The sequence below is a fragment of the Condylostylus longicornis genome, unplaced genomic scaffold, assembly GCF_029603195.1.
Source record: "Condylostylus longicornis isolate FDR11 unplaced genomic scaffold, ASM2960319v2 ptg000044l, whole genome shotgun sequence".
Classification (NCBI taxonomy): Eukaryota; Metazoa; Arthropoda; class Insecta; order Diptera; family Dolichopodidae; genus Condylostylus; species Condylostylus longicornis.
This window is the reverse complement of record NW_026578013.1, coordinates 9,243,691-9,269,933: the sequence shown is the minus strand read 5'-3', so window position 1 is coordinate 9,269,933 and position 26,243 is coordinate 9,243,691. Positions and strand designations below refer to the sequence as shown.

At 24.4% G+C, this 26,243-nt stretch overlaps 1 protein-coding gene across 12 annotated transcripts in view; it reads right to left on the bottom strand.

Moving 5' to 3' along the window:
• LOC129610439 (cell adhesion molecule Dscam2) overlaps positions 1-26,243 on the bottom strand; it is a 190,179-nt gene that overhangs the window by 64,249 nt on the left and 99,687 nt on the right. For all 12 annotated transcript variants that reach the window (XM_055523020.1, XM_055523018.1, XM_055523017.1 and 9 more), the window contains exons 7-8: positions 19,049-19,193; positions 6,155-6,306 (exon numbers count right to left, since the gene is read on the bottom strand). In XM_055523020.1, coding sequence (XP_055378995.1) covers positions 6,155-6,306; positions 19,049-19,193 — 297 coding nt within the window. The remainder of the gene's footprint in view (positions 1-6,154; positions 6,307-19,048; positions 19,194-26,243) is intronic.

Here is a 26,243-nt window from a genome sequence, read left to right as displayed (position 1 = left end):
TAGTCAAAAAGTTGAATAACAGGGTAATATTTGCATTATAGTTGACTTGAGAGGAAAAAAAAAATTAATTTTAAAATTGAAAATTAAAACTAAAAAATCATAAGGTATAAATTTTATCCCACTTCGTATTAGATTAAGAATTCCATTGTCACTGTTTTACTTGGAAAATATCGAAAATTTCTAAAATACAAAAAAAGAAACTTAAAAAGTTGAAAAATTTTGCAAATGTTAATTAGGTTGTAATTGTAATGAAATCTCATAATTGTATTTTGGTTATTAATTAGCAAAATTATTTTTTATTAATCGTTTTTTTTTTGGAAAGTAATAGGGGATACAAGTTGTTATTTATGATGAGTTTCAAAGCTAGGTTAAATTTGTTTGTTTAATAATTTCTAAACTTTGTAGGTGTAAATAATTATTTTCTTCAAATAAAATACAAATGTAAAATGAATAGACTTTAATAATAAGATCTAAATAGTGTAAAAGGTAATAATCTTAGCATCATGGCGTGATATTTACGGAGAAAGTGTAAATTTTTCTAAATTTGACAAAACATTGTCTATAATAAATTTTCTTATTTCATATAGGAGGGACCAAAATAAATTAAATATAAAATTCGAGCAATAAGACATTATAATTTTAAAAATTTTTCCTTACAATGCAAACTTTACTTATGTATTGTGAGTATCCATCATAAAAAGCATAAAATCAGTTTTAGTATAAAAGATTTGTGTGTACAGAATGTAACTGATTGTTTGAAATTGAATGTTCTATTTCATTCAGTTTTCAATTAGTTGTTTTCAAGATATTACAGGGTTGTGCGTTGTCATTTAGTTTAATAATATCAAAATATTTAGAATATTTTCACAAACTTTATAAAATTCAAAGCTAAAATGGAAGGATGTCCCAGATCATTACTTAATATATAAGTTTTCATTTTATATTTATCGATTGCACGAATCACTTTGATTTGAGTGAAAAACAATGTGTTATTTGGAATTTTTTATAATTCTGATAATATATTAGAGCAATATGAACAGAAATATCTTTACGCCTGTGTAATCTTGTACACTATTAAAGTTTTTTTTTTTGGTACGATGTAGTGCAATTTATTGTATTGTCTATACGAGTTTATATGGTATAAAATTAACTATATCAAGAATATGCACAAATCTATGAATACAAATATGTACATATGTATATATGTAGTTATATTTACCCAATTGACATAAGTAATGTTCGGTTCAACTTGACTTAATAGGTCGAAAAACTAATTTCAAATCATTGCCTGAACCATTTTTTTTTTATTTAATTTTTCTATCTCCATTCATACATAAATTTTCTTTGAGTTGATCTGTAAAACGTTTTACACTATCAATTTTACATGTATAATTATAAGTATATATGTACATATATGTATATTTATTTCAAAATATGTGTACATATATATGTTTAGATAGATAAATGGATTTTTTTTTTGTTGCTGTTTTTGTCGAATTTTTGCAAATTTTCAGACATTTTTGCGTAAATAAAATATAAAATTTATTAGCAACATCTGCCTTCTTGAATATGGTTGCAATAAATTTTACAAAATTTTCTTTTTAATTTAATTCTAGTTTTTCTCTTTTATTTTTCCATTTTCAAACTTGAATTATGTTTGCATTTTGGGTCTCTGTTTTAAAAATAAAAAAATTTGTTTTTTAAATCAAATGTTTAAAAAGTTAAAATTTAAAGATTTGAGATTTAAATGAAATTAAGGGAAAATCAGAGAGGATATATAAATTCTTTATTGGAAGACTAAAAATTTTTATAGTTTATAAAAATTTTGTAAAAATATTTTTGAAAAATTTTGAAAATATGAGAGTTTAATATGAGATCGAAGTGATAATAATTATGTATTAAGATAAATTTTGTCTACGTTGTTGTTTTTTGAAATATTTGGTTATAATAAAGAGATTCTGGGGGTCTATAGTGTTAAAATCTATAGTGTTAAAATAATATATCTACCTTATATTTAGATCTAATAATTAAGTTTAGTTTGTTTTGATTAACTGCCGGTCAAACATAATTAATATTGCTGCCACATTTTTCTGTTAACCTTTAAATGCTTAATAATCCAATAAATTTTATTAAAATTTTCTTGAATGCTCAACTAAGTTCCAATTACATATGGTATACATACATATTATATATATATGTAAAATTATATGAAATAAAATTTTGAAAATAGTATAATAGAAACACAAGAGTAATAATTTACAATAAGACCACAATGCATTCATTTCTATAAATCATTCACATATAAATGCTTTAAAAAATATTTTTTTGTGTATGTGTGAATAATGCATATTGTATGCAGAAAATTTAAATTTTGTAAATAATTTTTTTTAACACAATATTGTGTAAAAAACTATTAACCCATTTTTCCATTTATTTCGTCCTAAAACGAAAAATGTGAAAAAAACTCAAATATCAAAATTAAATCCTTTTGAAAAAAAAATGGCAACTATTATAAAAAAATAAAATTAATTGAAAATGCACCCAGGAAATTTAAAAAAAAAAGAACGAGAACTATGAAATCAAATATAGACAAAGTAATAAAAACCACTGAAACGTTAAGCTTAAAAGTCATTCCTTTTTCTATCCTTATTTTTCGTATCCTTGTTTTCCTTTATTTTTTTTAGTTATTTATTTATTTGTTTATTTTTGAATTGATGGCAACTATATACAAATATGGTTGGCTTTTTCATAATTTACAATTTGTATGAATACAAAATAAATCCATGTATGTATGTATATGTGTACGTGTTGCAAAATAAATAGATTTAGTTATATTAAAATTGAGTAAAAATTGCATAGTACCACGCCACATATGCCATTATGGTGATTGACCACAAAACTTTCACCTAAAAAAATTCAGTAATATTTGAATAGAAAAATATTGTAAAGGAAAAATGTTATAGAATGCAAAAATATACATTAGTTGCTAGACGTGGTTGTTTAATTTTTGTGCGTTACTTCTGTTTATATTGATTCATAATTTTGTAATTGTGAGCGGTAGTTTTTGAAAATTACGTGTTATATTTGACAAGTCCTCATATGTATAATAAACTTTTCAGGTCTTGCTTAGATTTAGAAAATCAAATTGACATTAGAACATCGATAAGCTATAGGCAAAACTATAAGCACAGATTGTATAATGCCATATATAACTATCAGGCCTCCAAGTTTCCGAAATTTTGAATTGGAAAAAAATACACAAACAATTGTTAATGTTTTATGTTTTTATGAAATTTTTGAGTATTCTTTATGAATCTCATTTTATTTAGTATAGTTTTAAAAGCCATCTAGATTATAATATTTATTTTTTTTTGCTTTTTTGCTCAATTTATTTTTAAATTATATTTTTTATTCAAAAATTTTACTCTGTAATTCAGGACCCTTCCATTTGGAAGACAAGAAAGGTTGTCTGCAACCTTTCAAAAAATATGTAGAATCAGTAGATCCAAAAATATTGATCAATTTTCTTCACACAAATAAATTCCGACATCGCTTACATTTAAACTGCATATAAATTTGGAATTTATTTTTGATTTGCTCTCTCAGCTTGATGGCCTGATAGATATATATGGCATTAGATTGTATTGTATAATTTTTAAAATAATTTTGGTCTATCGAAATCTGGCTATAGTAATGAATTTTTTATTTGGCCTGAAAATATTTCAATTGAAAAAAAGTTTATGGTGAAAATATTTGTTCTTGTTTTTAAGCAAAAGAAAATCAAAAAATTCGAGAGCAGTTTTTGCTCTCATAATGTAAAAACATAATAATTTTGTTTTTTTGTTGTTTAAAGTCCTAAAATTTCAATTCATTTACAATACAAGTGTAATTGTTAAGAGGAAACTTTGTTTTATTTTCAAAATGACGAAACAAAACAACTTTTTTTTTTGGTTCTAATTATAATGGTTTAAAAAAATGGTCATATTTTACTTTAATTAAATATAATTTTTTATAATTTTTTGTAAAAAGTAAGTTTTCTATAAGAGCGATGATATTGAAATCCAACGGTATCATCACAGCGACTATATGGTGTATGTGAATCTTTTGGGGGCCTTGTTAATTTATCCTAACTCTAAAATAAATTTTCTAAAAATTGTTTTATTAAACTTTTACTTATATTTTAGGCTTAACGCAACACAGGATAACATTTTTCATTTTTCAGGACAATTATAACGTTCGAAAGCACATTGAACTTTCGAACAGCTGCACTGACCATATTCTCAAATTAAAATTTAAGGGTTTTGATTGATGGTTTCTCATTGATGGCTCCTTTTGATTAGAAAAAAAAAATTATTTCATTTTTAAATTCAGGCGTTGTATTTTAAAAAATTCCTCCCAATGTCACGTAATTTTGGCTTCGATAATCATCGGCTTATCACTTACTTTTAAAAGTTTTTTGATAGTATTTTCTTCTGTTTTTATAAAAATTTACAGTATTTACATTTAAAACTTCTTATTTTTCTTCTTATATTTCGTTTTCTCCTTAACTTTTAATCTGTTTTCAGATAAAGTTGAACACAATGTTGTCTTCATTAACATTCACTTATAACATCTTTTTGCATATTTTCTCAGATAGATATTGGCACAATGTGTAATCATGATTGTTGTTACTAAGTCATAATATAATTTTATTATAAGAATGCAATGTCAAAAAAAAAAATTGAATTTCGAAAACTATCCAAATTGCAACATTTTTTGTATATTTGTATGTACAATAGATTGGTTTGTATGTGCAAGTGAGTATGCACAAAAAATATCTTTACAAAAATAAATTTATTTTAAAGTACTTTTCGTTTTCAAAAGTATTATAAGTATATGATAATACTTTAAGAAGTTTCAAAAACTTTTGAAAGTTGTAAGAATACTTGTGACAAGTTTTCCTACATATCACAGAACATTTATACGTATAAATATACTGTTGAATATTTGTTGACGGAATATTGAAGTAAATTTAATCTTATATTGTTTGTTTTTTAAAATTTAAATAAATTTTTACGTATAATGTAGATTAATTTCTAAAACAAAAAAAATACGCTTTTGAGTACGGATATTTAGATAATAAGAAGAATAGAAATTTTTGAGGATAATGAAGAAAGAATCGTTTAAAATTTATAAGGAAACATTTTTTGTTCATTTTTCTATTTAATTCTTTCGTTACGTACATTACAAATTTGTAGCATTAAACTTATAAACATCCCACAGATTAAGAAAAACAAACGGTAATTCGTATATTTTTTGTAACTCTCTCTCTATGTCTTGTAATTATTTTGCCAATTAGGTTTGGGTCAAATTATTATTAATTACCAATACAACGTGTAGCTTTTTTTATGTCTGTTATTAATTCCTATAAGAATAACTAAGGGAAATTTCTTCGTACAACTGTAGAACAGATGGATGAAGTAATGCAAAAATCGAGTCAAGGCAGAGAAATTTCTTAAAAAGTTTTCTTCTCGAACTGAACTCGAACCAGTGAAATATCGTTTTCTAGGCGGAGGCTCTACCAGCTGAGCTGCAGAGGTATTAGGAAATTACCTGCATGTTAAATTTATAAAGTAAAATATAAAGTGACAATAAGTGTCATTTATTCGTACGATTCGGTTTTTACACTTTTACAAAATCTATTCAATCTGACTCTTCTATCATTAATTTAGCCTATTTCTATAGGTTTAATATGCACTTAAAATTTTGATTTGGGATATTTTCATATTATCCCCTGATAAGAAATCCTCTTGCTAGTAAACAAAACTTTTATAATTATATTATACTTAAAGATGCTGAATCATAAAATAAATAATTGAACCCTACGGTATGCAAAATTGCATTTTTAATGGTTTAATGATGGACCATAAAATCTTTTCTTGTTGTTGTTGTAAAACACAATTCTTTTTAATTTACTATTCTTGATTTCATTAATATCAAATTGTTTAGAATTTTTATAATTATTTACATAGCATATTTATTCATGTAGATATATATAATATTCAAAATTTGCAATTATATTTGCAACATGTTGTACAACTAGTATATTTTATTTCATCAAACATTGTATTTATTAAAAATATAACATTAATAATAAAAAATAATATATACGTACCATAAATATTCAGTCTTGCAGAATGTGTAACTTTTCCGGCACGATTTTCAGCAATACATGCATATTCACCACCATCTTCAACCATAACATGACTTATATTTACGTGACTAATTACATCCCCTTGGACTGTCACATACTGTCCAATCATAAATCTGTATGTATGTATGAAAAAGGAGAAAATAATTTAAAGAAATTAAGAAAAATAATATACAAAGATGAAAATATTTATTATTTATACATATTTTAAAAATAAATAAAACTTACTACAATAACATACGTTATATGGCCCATATGTATATTGTATATGAGAATGTAATTAGAAACATATGTGTACGTTTTATGTTTGAATTTTATACGAAAATTTCGTAATTCAAAAAAAAAATAAATAAATTTTTCTTTCTTATTTTTTTCCGAAAAATTTACTTCATTATACAAAGATCTTATGGTGCGAGCAAATAATTAAAAATAATACACATATGTTTATATGTACATGTATAATATGTAAATCTCCGCATGTATATAGTTTTTCTTATTTTATTTTAAAAAATTTTCAGGCGACATACTAACAATAAGTAAAGTAAAATGAAAAAATTTTTGTGTTAATTGTACAAAAATAAATTTTCAAAGTTAAAACGGATTTTAAAATTAAAATGTTTGCTTTAACTTTTAATTAAAACAAAAATAATTTAATCAGAGTGTGTGTGCATATTATATTGTGTGTGTATGTATACAGCACATTTCAAAAATTTTGAGCATTTTGTTAAATTTTTAACGAAGATTTATAACGTAGTGTATGTACGAGTATATCAAAGAACTACTAGGAATAGACTATATATATATCCCACATCTTTTGTTGGAACTTAAGAACTTGATAGAAAGTGGAAAAAATGTAAAAAAATTAATAGAAAAATATGTCAGTACAACCATTCCACCCAATAAAATTCTACTTTCCGCCTTGAATACATTATAACGTGGCGGTTTGAGACGAATGCCATTTATAAACCTCAGTGTTGGATTATTAAAAAAAATTTCATTCAGAGTTACTCTATATCGAAAAATTCCTGTGTTTTTTGCATTGCAAAATACAAATTTTAAAATTTTATAACAAAATATATTGAAGTCTCTGACAAAAAATCCTAAAATCTGTGTTTAGCTTCAATTATTCTTTAAATATCTTAATTATTGTGTATATGTGCATGTGTATTTCAGTGATAATGAAATAAAACCGCAAAATCATAATTCTATATTGAAACTAAATTAGTTACTATTTTATTTTTTAATATTTTTTTAACATTTTTTTTTATTTTTCTTGTGCAACAAGGAGAAAAGAAAAATGTATTTATTTCTCAAGGGCATGGAAAATGTCTGGTCACATTCTATTACGGCAAAATAAATTAGTTTTTTTTTTAAAACTACAAGATTTTTACTACAGATTCATGTAACATATATAAAATTTCATATATAATTTAAATATGACCGTCGTATAACAATATTACAATCGAAAAATTAAAAAATTGCAATTCTAATTGTACAAATTTGTGGACACTAATGTAAAATAAATTTCATATTTATTAACGCCGCTTTGAAATATTAAAATTACTTTGCAAATTATATTAATATTGTAGCTATAAAATATACGTGTATATTACTATGTGTTTAATATTTCATTGAATTTAAAATATGTTCGTTTCTATGTATTCAATTCCTATACCCATAATATCATACACAAGTATATTAGTTTGCCTAATGCAAAAAGAAAAATGATTATCTTTTAATAGCAGATTTTCCGCATTTTCTTATTTTTGCGAAAAAAAAAATTATCAAAAAGATTTTTTTTCTAAAGTTAATTAAAACATTTTTATTGCTTAAAGCAAAAATTCTATGGTACGAAGAACTTCGTAGATTCCTACCGGTGGAAAAACATAGGTTTTTTTTTTTTTTAAATTTCATGAGAATTTTTTGTTTTTTTTAATTTTTGGTGTACATTTTTTTAGAAATAGCGTAAAATAACCAACAAATGCAATATTATTCCTGAGTCAACAGTAATTTTTTAAATAAATTGGAAAAAAAATGAAACAAAATCCTGAAAAAAAGAAAAACTGAGAAAAAATTTGTTTTTCGTTTGACTAAAAGAAAAGTGTTTAGTACAAAAAAGAAAAAAAATACTCAGTATAGCGTTTTTTTTTTTAAATTAAGGAACAAAACTCGTTAACCTCTAAATAGGTTGCATGTGACTAAATATTTTAAGTTTAGCAAGTTTTTTGTACTAAATGTTAAAAAAAAAAAGGAGAAAAAAAATTGAGCAAAACAAAAAAATAATAGCAATTCGAGACTAAATTGCATACTTTCAGGAATATTTTTTAAAAAAAAATCCTTTGAGAGGAATAAAAAAAATAAATGAAAAAATTGTAATTTGAACCTTTTTTTTTTATAAATTTGACATTTTGATAGTGCGATATTTTTGAGGACAGTCGCTATTCGGATGAAATGAATATGGATTTTCATTTAATGTGAAAAAGGGCTTATAGGAAAAAGTATAAGCAAATTTATGTAAGCTTCTAGATAATAAAACAAGTAATAAATTGCTAATATAATAAATCGACCTACAGAAATGGGATTTAATCTAGTATGCTTCGTCATTTGTTCACACAATTTTAAAGAAATTCAATCCAGCATATCCACTTATGAACATAGGGCTTTCATTTGACTTTATAGCAATGCTTTAGTCTCATAAGTAATTGATAATTTATTTTTGCTTCAATATGGAATACTTTAAATATAATGGTGATTAATTTTAATATTAAGTTTTTAATTTATAGTATTGGATTTTAAGCAAATAATGCTAAATATAATTAGCATTTAAAAGTGACCTGACTAGGGTTTGAAAACGAGGACTATTGCTGTTACCGTTCAGATTAAGGACTGTTGCTGCAACTGTCGCAACATTGGTTAGGTAAATTATAGGATAGCTGCCATATAGCTTTGATAAAATAACTAAATTTCAAGAAAAATTCAGCATAAGAAGATAAAATTTTACACTGGCTGTGATATAAATAATGTCACTGTTTAAAAATATAACAGTTGACATGATCTAAAGATTAATATGCCCTTTTCGTACCAGTCATATGACCTCCTTGATCATTTCTACATCTAATCTTGTTTTTTTTTTATGAAAATCTGTTCTTATTTTGGTTATTTCGAACACAAGCATATAATTTTAAAAAATAAAGCTATTAATAATAATTTACACTTTATAATGTGTTTTTTATATGTATAGTAAAAAGGATTGAAAACAAAACTACAAAAGTGTTAAAAAACAGTTAATAATAAAACTTTGAAACTGTAATATTTCCCATTACAATAATTAGCTCGTTATTAACTCGATAACACTAAATTTTAAGTATAAAAGTAATAAAATAAAACCAACTTTTTTATTTAATTTTTTATTTTCTTTTTTTTTTGCTAAAATCAATTTAGAAATGTAGTGATGAATCCTTTAATATCCTTTTTTATAACTATAAATGTTATAACTTTAAAATTTTTTCATTATAAAATTTTCATTTTACTTTTTCTCGCAGCTCTTATTTTTTTTGTTTTTCATAAAACATTATTGATATTTTATTTCGTATGAAAAAAAATTTAAAAAAAAAACCAAAGCAAAAATAAAACATGTAAAGAATCCTGATGAAAATTTTACGAAAATTCAGCAATAATAAATGAGATTTGCGGTTTGAAATGAAAGGCTTTTTGAAAATTAAAGGAAGGCATATTAAATGTTTTTAAAAATTGATTGAAATACACATAATAAATATATATGTATTTGTGTGGGTATGCAATTTCACAAACGTTTTCAGCATATTTATCTCATCAATAATAATTATTTACAAATTAACTATTCATTCAATTTAATGTCTGGTTTTTACGGCTATCTAACATAATAATATAATATACATAATATATAATATATAATTATATATATATATATTATAATATTATAAGTTATTAGTATAATTGTATATATATACATAAAAAACTGCTTAATAGTATGCAGATGTCTGTGACAATAAATATTATATGAATATATAGTACAACATTATTTTTGTTATACATATATTATATAATGTACATATACATATATTTGTGTATATGTATATTAATTGCGTTTGGTTGAGAAATAAATAAAAATTTTTGGAAAATTTGAATTTCAATTTTTGGAAATGTTTGAATTGAATGAAAATTAAAAATAAATATGTACATAAGGAAAAATAATATACATTATGTATTTGTAGTAGCCACAGTTTATAAACTGAAATATAATATAGTACATTTTTCATATGCTAAGGTTAAAGTTTCTTGAAATTAATTTTTTTTTTCAGAATTCTGTAATTTGGATTGCATGCAAAATTTTTAATTTTCCTGTACGGTATTTGGGATTTACTTTCTTTATCTTCTTTTTCATTGAATTTTTTATTGATAAGACTTAGGCAATATGTTTCGAGAAAATTCCGAAAATCTGAATTATAGTGTATAAGTGAAAGTTGATATACAATTCAGTGGTTATCAAAGTTGAAATACGAGAAAGTGTGAGAAAAATACGCTAGTTAATTTTTTAGTAAATAATGCAATATTGGTTCTTATTAAAATTTAAGTCGCTCACACCACAACCATATCGAAAACTCATGAATTTATGGATAAGTAAAAAAGTATCGATAAGTAAAAATTCACATAATTTTGGTAAAGTCAAAATTGAAATGTAAAAATGGTATAGGCAGGCCTAAAAAGAGGATTAGAATTTTCTGTTCAAAATTTTTGCATCTAAAACTAATTTTTGAACTAGGTTACGTTTTTTATTGTGTGATTGATGTTTAACTTGATGGTATTTTATTTTAGTGATTTTTTTTCAATTAAATTGAATTAAACATGCATCCTTACAAATTTATACTCACTGATTTAATTAATAGATTTTAATGTAGTCTATTTGAAATTCTGTTAATTTATAAATTCATACATCAAATATAAAATTCATTTGAATAATTTATAATTAAATAGAAACGAAATAAATTCATAATGATTAGATTTGCACATATATGAGGTCAACGATATTTATTTGTTTTATTTTTCATTTTATAATTTATATAAGCATGTATGTGTGTATGTGTGTATGAATCTGTTAATTTATTAGATTACAAATTTTCAGTGAAAATTGAAATTTTTTAATGAAAATTGTCGCAAAGAACGTTAAAATATAATTTAGAATATGTTAAAAAAAATTTTTACAAAATGGTGTATTTCATTTTTTCAAATTCTGTTAAATTGCTTCACTTTGATTTCATTTGTTTTGCATTTTTATATTAGGAAACAAGAAAGCGTAATGCCATTCCTATTACTTTCTAAACATTTTGTCGAATACATTTTGTATAAAATATGAATTGAAATTTCTTGAACACTTTTAGAGAATAACTTTTAGCTGTTAAGGTGTTAAAATATTTTAATTTTTATTTTTATATTTTTTAATCCCCTAGAACCATTTTACATAAAGATACATGTACCTATATGTATGTACATGTTTTTCTCTAGTCATCTTGTTAACGTTTCTTTAAATAGAAAATTCAATTAGATATGAATTTATAAAACTTTTCAAATAAAATTTTCAACAATTTCATAATATAACAAGATCTGCTTTTTTTTTTTTTTTTTGAAAATGTCTTCGGGCATTAAAGATATGCTCTTATCACAAAGTAAAAAGAGCAAAAAAAGAACAGGAATTTATTTTAAATCTAATATTTGTTTTCAATTTTACAGACAGAAAATTCCAAAATAGCAAAAAAAAAAAAACAAAAAGGAAAAATAAAAAAAAATCTAGAAGACGGCAGAAAATGTTAAAAAAATGTAGAGAAAATGAAATAAATTCTAGAAATTCTCATTCTCAGAAATCTGGTAGAAAGGATTCAAGTATTTTACTTTTTTCTTTAAATATTTTTTTCCCATGTTTGTTTATACTTGTTTTCAAATTGTAAAGAAAAACCAAAAGGTGAATCCTTTGAAATCTTTATTTTTTTTCTTTTAAAATTATTTTGTTTTTTTCTTCAAAACGAATAAGAACCAACAACGTACAAGTACTTACAAAAAATGTATGTAAAGTTATATTTAATCGTTTTACTATAGAACAAGTAAAAATTGTAAAAGCTAATTTTATTAATTTTATAAATTGAATTGATCCTTATAAGATATTTGTGGTAATAAAAATAAAAGTCATGCGAATATTTAACTAGGGGAACGATCTTCTTCTTCTATTATTGAATTTATGAGGTTCATTATAGTATGCAAAATCTTATTATTAAATTTTAACTATACTTAAAAAAAATCTCAAAATATTTTTATTATACGTGCATTACAAAAATTTTAATTTTACTCAATAAGCTTAAAATTTTTCTTAAAATTTAGTTTTAGTAAATAAATTTTAAAATCACGATTTAAATTATTTAAATCAATTATTTATTCATATGGTAAATTTATTTCCAATGGCCAGTTTTTACTAAATACAGTATTGGCCAGTAAATCTCTAAAATCAAAATATTTGAAATGTGAGACGACATTTTCATTGATTTTCTAATCGAATTTTGTTTAATTTAAAAATGTTAAATTTTTAAAATATTGCATAGCGTGAGGGGCAATGTATTAAAATTCAATTGTGAATAATTTTCAAAATTTCAAAAATTTTAGTTATTATGTTTTATTCCCACCGTTCGTGATCCAAATTCTATATAATTGGCCTGTCAGTCGAATTTACATTTTTAGGGTCGTTTTAAAATTGTTATTTAATTTAAGGATATTTTGGTTATTTTATTTTTAATATTATATTTTTTTCATTCATATTTCTTATTCTCTAGAGGTAATATTAAATTTCTCAAGAACTAAATAAACGTTATCACTTAAGAAAATTTCAATGAAATCATGATGAAAAATTATTGTGGTTTTTATTATAAATCTAACCAAGGTTAGATTCAATAAAATCCAAAGAATTCTATTTTGTGAATAATATTAAAAAAATAAGTTAACACTTACAGTTTTTAAGGTTAAAAATTTTTTGAGGCTTTGTGCTCTTCACAATAATTTATTAAAAATATTTAATATAAAATGAAGTATATACCATATGTTATAGCATATGATGCTGTGTACAATATTCACTGCACAATTTAATCTGACTTAAATAATATTTGATGTTTAACTGAAGAATGAGAAAAGCTTGTTTAACTTTTATTCTGCAAAATTTTGAGATATATTTCAAATACTACCTCTTCTCTCTTTATTATGATCTTATTGGAATAATCACCGCTTCGTGTATATAAATTTGAATTATATTTATACAAAACGTATTATATATAGAATGTGTTCTGTAAGAATATAATAAGAAAACTTTTCTGACCTCACATGATAAGTGTTTTTTTAAGTTTAATGTCCTTTAGTTCAAAGTTTCTTTGAAAATGTGCAAGCATATTATAAATTCCTCATAGATTGTACTGGTGCTGCAATTGCAGAGCATATAATTAAATTTAATTTAATTAAACAAGTGTTGCCATATGGCAGAAATTAATTTTAAAAATATTAATTTATTTTCTTTTCCGATTTTTTTTTAATTTAATCTCCTTATCAAGAGTGGCATTTCTATTATATAAACATATGTATATCTGAATATATGTATATAGGAAGAGTATATAAAATTTTTGTACAAAATTTAATAAATATACACATCCATACATACTAGTATATTTATTACTATTTTGGTATATATGTAAATGTATGTACATACTTAACAAAAAGGAAATTCTTTTATAAAAATAAAATCTAGACAAGATAAATATTTATATCTATCTATAGAATTATAAGTACGTATATTTAATTGTGCAAGGATGAAGTGAATATTTCAAAAAAAAACAAAAAAAAAATATCCTTCTTTTTTTTTAAATATAATTTTTTTTGTTATTGCATTTATTTGATCTTACATTTTGTTTATCTTAAAACTTATGGTATTCTAAAGATTATTTTTAATATAGTTGTGGGGTAGATTTATGTGTACAGGTTCTAGGAATATACATTTATTTATTTCATGGTTATTATTAGCTAGCGATGATGTGAATCAGTAGAATTTTCTGTTGGACTTTACTTCCTTTAAATTTTTACGCTTTATCTGCTTTTTGAATAAGCCAGAAACCAGTAGTATAAAAAGACTCTCAATTATAACTTTAGTATATGGGGGGTATCAGAAGGTAAAATAAAAAGCGACCCAAGAAGTATATAGTAAGAATAAATGAAAAATTAAAGGAAAAAAAGGTGTGGTCAGCACACAGCAGACCGCAAGGTGTATGACCTAATTTAGCGAAAGTGATGCACAGGATTATGAAAACGCAACTCAAATTTTAAGTACTTTAGTAAACTTTTGGTTAACACACCTAGAAAGGATAGCCGAAATAAACTCATGTGTTTATAAATGTTTATGAAAATCATTTTAGCCGAATTTGAGGTACACACCCACGTACAGACAAACAAACCTACCGACATCTTGCTAAAAATAGTTGATCTCGCTTTTCTGCCGTGGAGAAGTGTGTTTCCATCGAAAACTCGATATGTTTAATTAGGTGCCATCACATAACCTCCTTTATTGTATTCAATGTGGTCGGTAAAAATATGAAAACAATAATGAAAAGGAGAAAAAGGAAAATAACGGTATTTAAGTATTCATTCACTATGATTTTTTTTCTGTACCTATATATACATACATAATATAAATCTATTTATTGCCAATGTACAAATACTTTAAATATAACACCCATAGAGTAACACTGCCACAATTCAATATTTTGAAAAAACTACAACATTAACCAGACGAAATACTTTTTTTTACCTGATTGATTTTGAACAATTCAGGCCGATTTTGAGATAATTTTGAGGAGTTCTATAAAATAAATTGGGCTCAATTCTTTTTTTAAATTTTTGCATCTTAAATTGAACAAGTAAACTTTTCAGTTATAGTTTTTCTAAAACAAAATTTTAAAACACTTTAAAATTAAACTGTACAAGTTTTCTAATAACGTAATCAGTTTTTTAATATTGTTTGAGTGACCTTAAGTGTTAAGACTTAATGTCGTATAATATAATATCATCTTATAATATTGTGAATTGTTATAGTATTCTGACTTTCTGGCAATATCAGTTTGTATCACTAATATTCGGATTCGTTTTTTAATATCACGTAACCAATATCGTACCGTATATAATATTTTATAGGATTATAATATCGAATTTCCATTATACATTATTCTATTGAATTATATAGTTTATTATATTTAGTTTCTAATATCGTAAAAATTCATAATTTTTCTAATATCGCATAATTTTTTTAAGTCGTAATATGAAATTTCTAATATCGTGTACTAGTAAATTTTGAATTTAGAAATCGTAAAACCTTTATTAAAGCGTTATTTTGCGGGTGCGATATATTTGGTATCGACTGTATAAGTACTACATGTAAAGGGTATTTGTTTATAAAAATTTGTATATGTATATCTATAAATGTTGAAAAAACTTTTTATACCGCTATTCTTTGTTCGTATACGAATACACAAAAAAAATGTTCAGACTGAATTTTGTTAGACAAACGTTTGCACATTGTATATTGCAAAACGATGGTAAAAAGTACTTACGCTTTTTAATTACCTCGTTAGCTTCTCATCTACCAAGGTTTTAATTAAAATTATTTTCGCTTGAAAATATATGAATTTTTTTTCTCCTTTTTATAACCGTACGACCGTATGTTCGAAGGGCTTACTAAATTTGCCTTACCGTTTGTAACGTTAAGAAATAATGAACTGGGGTATAGACTCAAGTGTATGTCTTTGATCAGGTCCGAATTTTGAGTTGATTTAGCTTGGTCCGTCCGTCCGTCCGTCCTTACGTCCCAGCGATAACTCAAAAACTAAATGAGCTAAGTTCACCAAATTTTCAGAAATGGTTTATTATAGTAAGTGCCAGAACCCTATTTAAATCGTGTAGCCACCATACAACTTCAAAAGTTATTTGGCTTTATCTCAGAAATTATTTGAATTATAATATAAAAATCTCGTGAAAACAAGTGTATTCTTAGAGCAATAAATGTGATATGTGTTATAAAAATCATCGAAATTTTTTGACTCGTTGTTGTAGTAGCCATACAACTTCAATAGTAGTTTGGCCATATCTTAGAAAATATTAAAAACACAGTACTGAAATTTTGCATAAATTAATATGGTAATTTAGCAACCTAAGGTTATAGTGTCTGCCGCATAGTCAGCTATGGCATATTTATTTGCACATAAGATAACAAATTCGTACGGGTATCACAGAGTTGACACGGACAACTGTATTTTTTCTCGTTTTTTCAATGTTTTCAATGTGATTTATATTTGTTTGCTTTTCTGTATATTAGTGTTCATAGTGGATGTTTTTTTGAATCTGTAGAATTTTTTTCTTTTTTTTTTTGGTTTTTGATTTTTTTTTCGCTTTTATTAGAGAAAATCATTTGCTGGGTAAAATGTTAGAAAACTCGATTAATTATGCTACAAGCTCAAAATTTGATTTCCATTTTTTATTCAAGTCAATGTCTTATAAAAGCCAATAGATGATACATAGGGGTCGAAATAAACATAAAATTGTTGGAATTTTAAAATCATAATGTGGTTGAATATTGAGTGAATCGTTTTTTTTTTCAAAAAGGTTACAAATCCGACCGTGTTTACATGTTTTACATCCGACCGTGTTTACATTGCGCCTTAACATATGCAATGTTTTTAGAAATAATGGTTACAATTCTATTAATAAAGAAAAATTAACTAAAGTGACTCTTGTTTTCTTCATCTCTCCGAACACCATTTTCTACGTTGAGCTAGATTGAAGCGAAAATACTGGTAATGATTGTGGTAAAATGGTACCATTTGTGTCTACTAAGTATTAAAAATTTCCTGTTATGAAAATTTACGAAAACAAAAAAAATTAATAATTTTAAAATGGATTTTTTTTATCCAAACAAATTAATAAAAGCTTTAATTTTTTCTGTTTTTTTTTAAAAATTCGGTTTATTTTTCTGTTTGCCAACAAATTCCACGAATGTGTACACCGTGTATGTATCTATAGCATGTGAATACTTTTGTATGAAAACGAATGAATAAGATATTTGTATGAAAGAAATTGTATGCAAGGGTTGCATACACCCTCAATGTTATAGTTTTTTTTTTCGTGAATACATAAAAGTAATTTTGTGTATATATACAAGCATTTTATTTGCAGTTTGTATGTTTGTATAAAACAAATGTTTAAATCCATTGAAAGGATTAAATAAAAAGCACACCACCGTTTATATATATATATATGGTATTTGTGTTAAGAACAAAATGTGAAAACGTCAATTAATAGGAATGTGGATAAGAGCTTGTAAATGTGTAATATTTGCAAAGAATTGTTGCAAAATTTTATTGAAATTTAATTTTTAAAAATAAATAGTCTATAAACTTTTATTGTTGTTTGCGTATTTAGATGATTTGTTAGTATAGTTTCATTCATTCGAAAAGAATTTAAAGATTTTCAATAGAATATTTTTGGTATTAGATCGTAACATTATTGTGTTTGCGAAAACTATTTTATTTAGATTTTTTATTTTGAGTAATTATCGTAACTTTTGAATTTTTTCTTTCATTGTTTTTATACTTTTTTGTTTTGCTTTTTAATTTTTTCTATAGAATTTAGTATTTAACTTAAATATTAATATGTGCACGTATACGTATGTATGCGCTTTTGTATACAAAACTAAATAATGTAAAAAAAGTTAAAAATGTATATAACTAAAAAATATTGGCATTAAATGAATGAGTAAATATTTGCTCATATCCATAAAAACTAGCATTTAATACAAATTGTTCAACTTTAAAAAAAACATACACATATTACATTATTTTATTATGATGTTATACATAATGTATATTCATGTTATAGTTGTATGGGATTTGTTTTTAACGTTTGTGGCATACGATCATTCATACAAGAATGCTATTGATACCAAACAAAAATTACACTAATGCGAACTTTAATGTTTTTAATTGCAGTAATAAATTTTCAGCTATGCTTAATGTTCTACAAATTTATTTTAAAGTAGATATATAGTTTCGTGTTTTTAAATATAATGGTTTCAAAAATTTAGAATTAGAACTTGAAAATCTATTTATATAATGTTCCCGTGAAAATGTAAGGCATATTTAGTAAAATGTCTTAAAATGTTTTTAAAATTGCACCTGATTTGGTAGAGAAAGATCCTTCAAATCTGTATATGAGCCTTTTTTCTAATTACTCATTTATATGATAAATTTGGTTAAAACTGTTATACGAAGCAATTTATTATAAAAATTTATTTTGAATTATTCGTGTAGGAATACCTAATTTTTTTAAGAGGGTAATGAACTTTTGCCACAATATTTCTCTATTCGCAAGTTATTAATAAAATTTTATAAAAAATATGCAAAAATTAAAAAAAAAATAAAATTCCTTTTATTAAAAATTTAATTTTAAATTCAAATAAAAATGTCCAATTAAATTTTTTTCTTTTTAATAATTAAAACCAACAGAGTAATTATAACAAAAGTGTTAATGAATCACTCTGTATAACTATATATATATATAAAAGTAAAAATTTTTGTATTATATAGTATGTACATATGTACCGCTTATTTATATGTACAAGAATTTAAAAAAAAAATTTATTTTTGTTTGTTTTCACCGTTTTTCTTTAAATAAAAATAAAAAAGCTAAAAAATATATAATAAAAAAGAAAAACAAAAATAAGAACAAATTTTCAACATTAAGTTCAATTACCTTCCATTTGATGGAAGAGGAAATCCGTCTAACGTCCATGAAACTTGTGGTGTTGGATTTCCGGTTGCTGAACATTTTAAACTAACGGCTGGTCCGGGTTGCAAAGTTTGTTCAATGAAACTATAAAGTAACGATGGTGGTGCATCTGAAAAATGCAAAAAACGAAAAAAAAAACAAAAGTAAGAAAATATTTTTATTTGTTTATATAAAAAATATATGTAAATAAAAATTAGTTATATATAATAATATGTAGTAAGAGAGTGGAAAAAGAAACACAATATTTTGTTGGTGTATTTTAAAAATAAAGTAAAAAAAATTGAAATAAAAAATTTGTGAGAAAACAAAAATATTGTGATGGAATTTTTATAAGCTGTTATTTTTATTAATGCAAAAAAAAAAAAAAAACAGCAAAACACCAAATAAAAATGGTGATGAAAAAAGAAAGAATTATATAAAACCAAAATCCGACAACTAATTTAGAGGAGTTTCATAATAAAAGATGGCGAAAATGATTTATTACTTCAACTAATTAAGATTATTTCAACAGTGTTTGTTTATCTGTTCCCATTTTTTTTATATTTTCCAATTTCCTTACTATATTTGCCATCATAACATAAAATTTTTAAAATATTTAATGCATATCTTGTTTCATTAAAAATTATTTCAATGTTTTGAAGTGATTTTTAAGTGTAAAAAGGAAATAAAGAAATTTTTGAAGTTTCTATTTTAAAAATTTGATCTATTAAAAATATTATATGGGAGTGTTAAAAATTTCACTATGAATTTACTGTTTAAAATTACAAAATAAACAATGAGGACAAATTTGTCAAAAAAATTTTCATGAGCTAATTTGTTTTTAATAATATATCGCTAGTTATGAAACAATAAGGATTTAGATATGTAATGAAATTTCTCTCAATGCCAATGTTTTAAAAACCCACTGTTTAAACATAAAGCTTTGGTATATTGTGCTCCAATTTTTAACAGAAAATTTGTTCAAAATTTAATTAAGAAAAATATATAAAGAAAGTTTGAATATTCATATTGTCCTTAAGTTAAAGGTTACGTACCTTTTATAATTAACATGAATAATCGAATTGAAGAAACATTTAATTTTAAAATAATATGTATAGTTGTACCTGAGGGATAAGATAAATTCCAAGGAATTGAAACTTTCCTTCCAGCCTTCGTTCTACTAATAAGGTTTATCACGAATATTCAGTGGCAAATGTATCTTTGTGTGTTTTTGGGTTTTTTTCAATTATCTTAATTGTTTATTTAGTAAGTATTGTACCTATTACACTAAAAGTATTAACTCAATGGAAATTTCTTCATACAACTACAGAACAAATGGATGACGTAGTCAAAGGAACGAGGTAAAGGCAGAAAAATTAAAAAATTTTTCTTTTCGAATTAGACTTGAACCAGTTACCTACCGCTTTCTAGGCGGACGTTTAATTGATCGAGGAGAATAACTTTTTAATTTTTCCGTTCTGTAAATGGTTCCTTTGATTACGTCATCCATCTGTTCTGCAGTTGTATGAAGAAATTTCCATTGATTTAGTTCTATTTGAAAACTTAATTCCATTTGGCATGAAGGTAATTCAGATAAGAAGTAGAGTTCATTATATAATTAATTATACTTATATAAAGAATTTCAATTTATGGAGGGTCAAGTGATCACGAAAATCAGCTCAATTATATATAGGAACTCTGTATTATATAATCCATATTTTGTCTTATAAGATACTGAAAAAATTTGATACATACATATTAAATCTTTTTGAATAGCTTATCTAGTTTTGTTAAAAAGTTTCTTAATTTTTAAATATTAAGGGTACAAAGTTTAGATTATTTCGACAGTCTAAGATAAAAACCCTGGTTGTCGTGAAAAGTTTTTTGAATTTTTCAAACTTTTTGTTAACTGTTATATACATAGTTCTAATTTTAATTAGTTTGTTAAAAAGCTAAGTATTTTTTTTAACAAACTTTTTTTTTAAAGCTGTATTGGAAGCTAGCAATAAAAAAAACAAGTACATAAGCTTTAATCCAGAAATAATTTTATTTTTACTATTTTTTTCTATTTTCATTTTTTAATCTGACATAGAATTAATCTCTGATGATTTTTTTTTCTGTTGACATTTATATAGGATATATTATATGGCGAAGGACATTGATAAATAGGATTTTGTTGTCCGGTACTCTGGTATATTTTTTATGGTTTTGTAGGTTGGATACGAAAACTTTTTCTCAAATATCTTATTTTAATAAAAGGAAATTGTTATTTAATTAGTTTTTACCTTGAATTTTCTAATTTAAATTTTCTAATTTTACTTTGTTTTTTTTTGTTCCAGATTATCTATTAATAAAATATTTAATGTTGACGCTTTTGAAATCATGGATGTATACAGAGTGATTTCTGTATAGTAGTCCATTGCGATATTAGCGTGTAGCGCTTCTAATTAAAGTCAAATTTTATTGAAAACATCCTCTGATTATAATTTTGATATATAGTGTATGACAGATGTAACAGTATTTTGAACCATGTGCTAGAAAGATGGTGCAATAAATTATTCAATAGGAACTGTAAAACACTTTTAGTTTAGATACCGTAACCATTTGAAAAAAGAATTTTTAAAAATTTTTTGGTTTTTTTTTTTAATTAATGGTAATTTTGCGGGTAACGAAATATTGCAGCTATCCAACAGTTTCTGAAGATTCAGAAAGTCCGACTTGCGCTCTCTAATTTCAATAAAAACATTTTGAAAAATAATGGAATCAACAATAAAATTTTATTCGATTAGGCTCTTTTAAAACGTCCTCAAAAAGAAACAGGAGAAGATATCAGCCGCATATTATACCTTTCGTTAGTAAAATCATACAGTAAATGATTTTACTAACGAAAATTTACACACTTGGTATATGTCAATGCACCACTATGGACACATCCTATACATATATAACAATTATATGTATGCATGTTTTTTTGTATCTATATATTTCACTATAAAATTGTATATTTTTTTATAAAAACTTTTTTTTTTGTTTTCAATAAGTAATTTTAGACGAGGATTAAAGTAAATATAATAAAAAAAATTCGAGAAAAAAAAGAAAGCATTGACGAGTAAAAAAATAATTAAAAAAGTTTTTTATTGAAAACTTTTTCGCGAGGAAAAAAAAATCCAATCGAATTAAAATATTTCGGGTATAGACTGGCTTATTCGGACCTTATACACAGTTATGTATACACATATAGCCATTAAAATTTATTTTATATATTTGTGAACAGTTCGTGTACATAACATTTTATTATGTCTGTTTTTTAAGATTTAAAGATGATTTTCAAATTAAAATATTTGAAGAATAATTTTATTATAGACGTGCTTTTTACTCTATCATAAGGATTTAAATTATGGAAATTTTAAAAATATTAGTACGGATTAAGAATAAAATTAGTTTTCGAAAATAGTGCCGAAATACACTGTTTATAAGTATAAAACTGTCAAAATTAAATTTGAAAAAAAAAGTTTTTTGAGAATGTAATAACGAAATGAATGTGAATGTTATTGAAAACAAAGGATGTTTTTCATACAACCATAAGAAGGCCACAGCAAATGCTATAGTATTGCACCACGGAGGTTTGTGTACAGTTGAAAGGCTTGAAACTACAACGTCAACCCCTTTTACCGCGCCAGAATCAAACTCTTTGAAAAACAGCAGTTTAGGATGGCAATATATTTCAAGTTTGGGGAAGAAATCTTCCGAAATATTCAAAGCTGAAATATTGTCATATAAGAAATTTACTCAGTTCAATAATAAGTCATTTGATTATTTTAAATTTCAATAGCAGTCAAAATGACTGCTTTTGGGTTATATAGGTGTAACACATATATATACCGGAAATGAGGAAGGGGGGAGGTAAGTACAATTACCAATGAACGCATTTTTATGTTGTACAAAAAGTCATAAACTTTTATGAAATTATATCATTGCACACATAACTTTTTTTCTAATTGAAATTAAAAAGCAGTCAAAATGACTTCTTTGGGTAATCTAGTGTTAAGTACGCTAAGTCTTGACCTTAAGTACGCTTAATTATTTTTTAACTCTAAAGGCTCTAAAGGCGAATCAACTTTTTAAATGCATAAAGTGCTTATTTTAGCTTTTCTTCAGCTCTTAACTTATTAAGGATGGGATACAGTTCATTATTTTAATTATTTTCATTCAAAATTATCATTTACCATAGTTTAATTGAACATTAGTCAGGTTGGATTTAAACATAATAATTAATTGTATACAGAAAAAAATGTTTCACAGCTTTCCGAGCAACTTAGATATGAGGGATGATTCCAAAAATTTTGTCTCTGTCATTAGAACTTCCGTACGTTCTTAGGTACATTATTATTATCTTATATATAAATCAAAACTTTTATATTACCAAATTAAATAAGAATAACCAAAATATTAAATATAAAATCCCGTAATTCTTATATACTTTCATAAATTCATATTATATGGTAAACAAAGATTATATAAGGATAACTTTTTTGATTTGTTTCAATAGCAATTTAAGTATAACTTTTTTCATATTTTCTAAAATGAAATTGTTATTACCTAAAGTAAAAAGTTTTCAACGACTTTTGTTTTTTATTAATACGAGTATAATAATAATAATTGTTATATACATACATACATACATATATACATACATACAGCCAATATACAATGTATCGGCTATGATTATTACAGTAGAATCGATTTATCAAAATTACATTTATATATGTATGTAAATTGTATTGGTAAACGCTAAAACATCTTTTAATTTTTGTAAATATACATATATATATATAAATATATAAATAAATAAGTTGAATTTTTGAATAAAAGGAAAAAAATTCGAAAAATACTTGGGTAAAATAAAATTATACTGACAAAACATCATCATTCAAATCTAATCATGTAAAATTACATTAAATTCGACCTTTGTATATCATTTATCTTTTACCATTTTATTATTTTTTTCTTGTTTAAAATAAAAAATGAAAAATGAATTGATCTAGAGTGGTATGAGGAAACAATGAAAAGAAAGGAAGCAACAAAATGAAATCATATCACATTACATAATATCATTTTGTAATATAATATCCTTAAGGATATCTTAATAATGACAAAGGAAATGTCCAAATTTATTTCAATATATATAAGTATATGGTGCCTATATGAGTAAATTGTTTGTACTGTTATATAAATACGTGTGTTATGGAGATGTAAGTTTTGTTAATAACATTATTTTCATGGACATAGACTTTACGCAATTGTATTTTTTCATCGACTACGCAATTGTTGAATTGTCAAAATATTTACAATTTCTAGAAAAAATATGCAATTTAATTACAAATATATATTATATTTGGCATAATTAAATTTTTTGGCGGATTTGGAGCCATTGCTAAATATGCATAGGAAATTATCGAATAAGAAATAAGACGGAGATTTCTAGTTGAAAATAAATATACGATCAATAGGTTCGAGATTACGAAAGCGGCGTGCAGAAATTAATTCACAACCTTAGCAAAACAACTTTTAAAAAATCACGGAACATCCCTGAGTATTAGGTTTCAATATATATGTAAATATGATAAATAATAAGCTTATAACAAAATATTAAAAAAATTAGAAAACCTTCATTAATAAAAAAATATGAAAATATAAAAAAAACATGAAATCAAAAAGTGTTAAAGAGAAAATTTTTTAACCTTGAAAGTCTTAAGATTATTTTTCTTGAAAATTTAACAAATTGAAATTAAGCGTTTTGAAAATTCAAAATTAAAAGGCGTTCATCTTTCATCAAGAATTTTCATTTTATATGTAAAGTATTTTTTGTTTTTCTCGTTCTTTTGTAAAATTTTCTTATGCCCTTCATATCACTTGAGTATAATAAAAATTGAAACAATTTACTTATATATATTCATAAATAAAATAAAGAAGAAATTGATGTTTATATGAGCCTGTATATATAAGTATATATATATATATAAGTATATATATTTTGTAGTGCATATATAAATGTAGTAATGTAGCAGATCACGTTATGCATATTGTGTTGAACAAAATATAAAAATGCCAAATAAATTTCATATTTACCGTTTTTGTTATTGTCCTTTTTACCGACAGTATTGTGTATACAATAGGTAGGTTATGTGATGACAACAAATTTTGCATATCGAGTTTTCGGTGGGAATGCACTTCTCCATAGTAGGGAAGTGCAAATAAACTATTTTTAGCAACCTGTTGGTCCGTCGGTCTGTGGTCTGTCGGTCTGTCGGTTTGTCGGTCTGTCGGTCTGTCGGTCTGTCGGTCTGTCGGTCTGTCGGTCTGTTGGTCTGTCGGTCTGTCGGTCTGTCGGTCTGTCGGTCTGTGTGTGTACGCGTGTATCTCAAGTTCGGCTGAACCGATTTTGATGAAATTTTATATGTAAGTTTATTTCCACCATGGCACGGATTGATCAACTTTTGGGATATATCAGGCCTCGGGAATTGCACTTTTTAGCGGGCCTGTTTCACATTTTTGCCCATTTTGAAGAAAATATTCAACCAATTTACTTGAAATTTTATATATAAGCTTTACTAGACCGTCCGCGAAACTTCCTAACTTTTGGAAGAAATCAGGTCTCAGCAACTGGACGTTTACTAGGGGCCAAATAAACATTTTTGCGTATATAAAGAGAAATAATCAACCGATTTCATTGAAGGTTAATATTTGAATTCCTCGTATTAAAACAATGAACATGCAAATTTTTTGGAAAGATCATTGTTTGATTTGCGGGCCGATTTGGCATTTTTCATTATATCTACGGAGCGGTCGGTTATGTGCTGACCATATCAGATTTTTTTTCCATGTATTTCTTGCTATTTTTTTCTTAGCTTTTATAAAAATATTTTAAAAGCGCAGCGCGTATATGTGTTTATAAGTATACATTTGAAATATTAAATATTAAAAATAAATTTAAAAATACAGTAGAATCAAAAAATATTGAAATTTGGTTTATTAGTTTTGTGACGCTATTGAAATTAGAATTTTAAACAATTTTCATGAATTTTGATTTTTTTTCAGTAATAATTTATTGTAAAATAAGTAATAAACTCCAGAAATTCGGGTAAAATTGTATGTTCTGCATAATAAGAGAATTATCAAG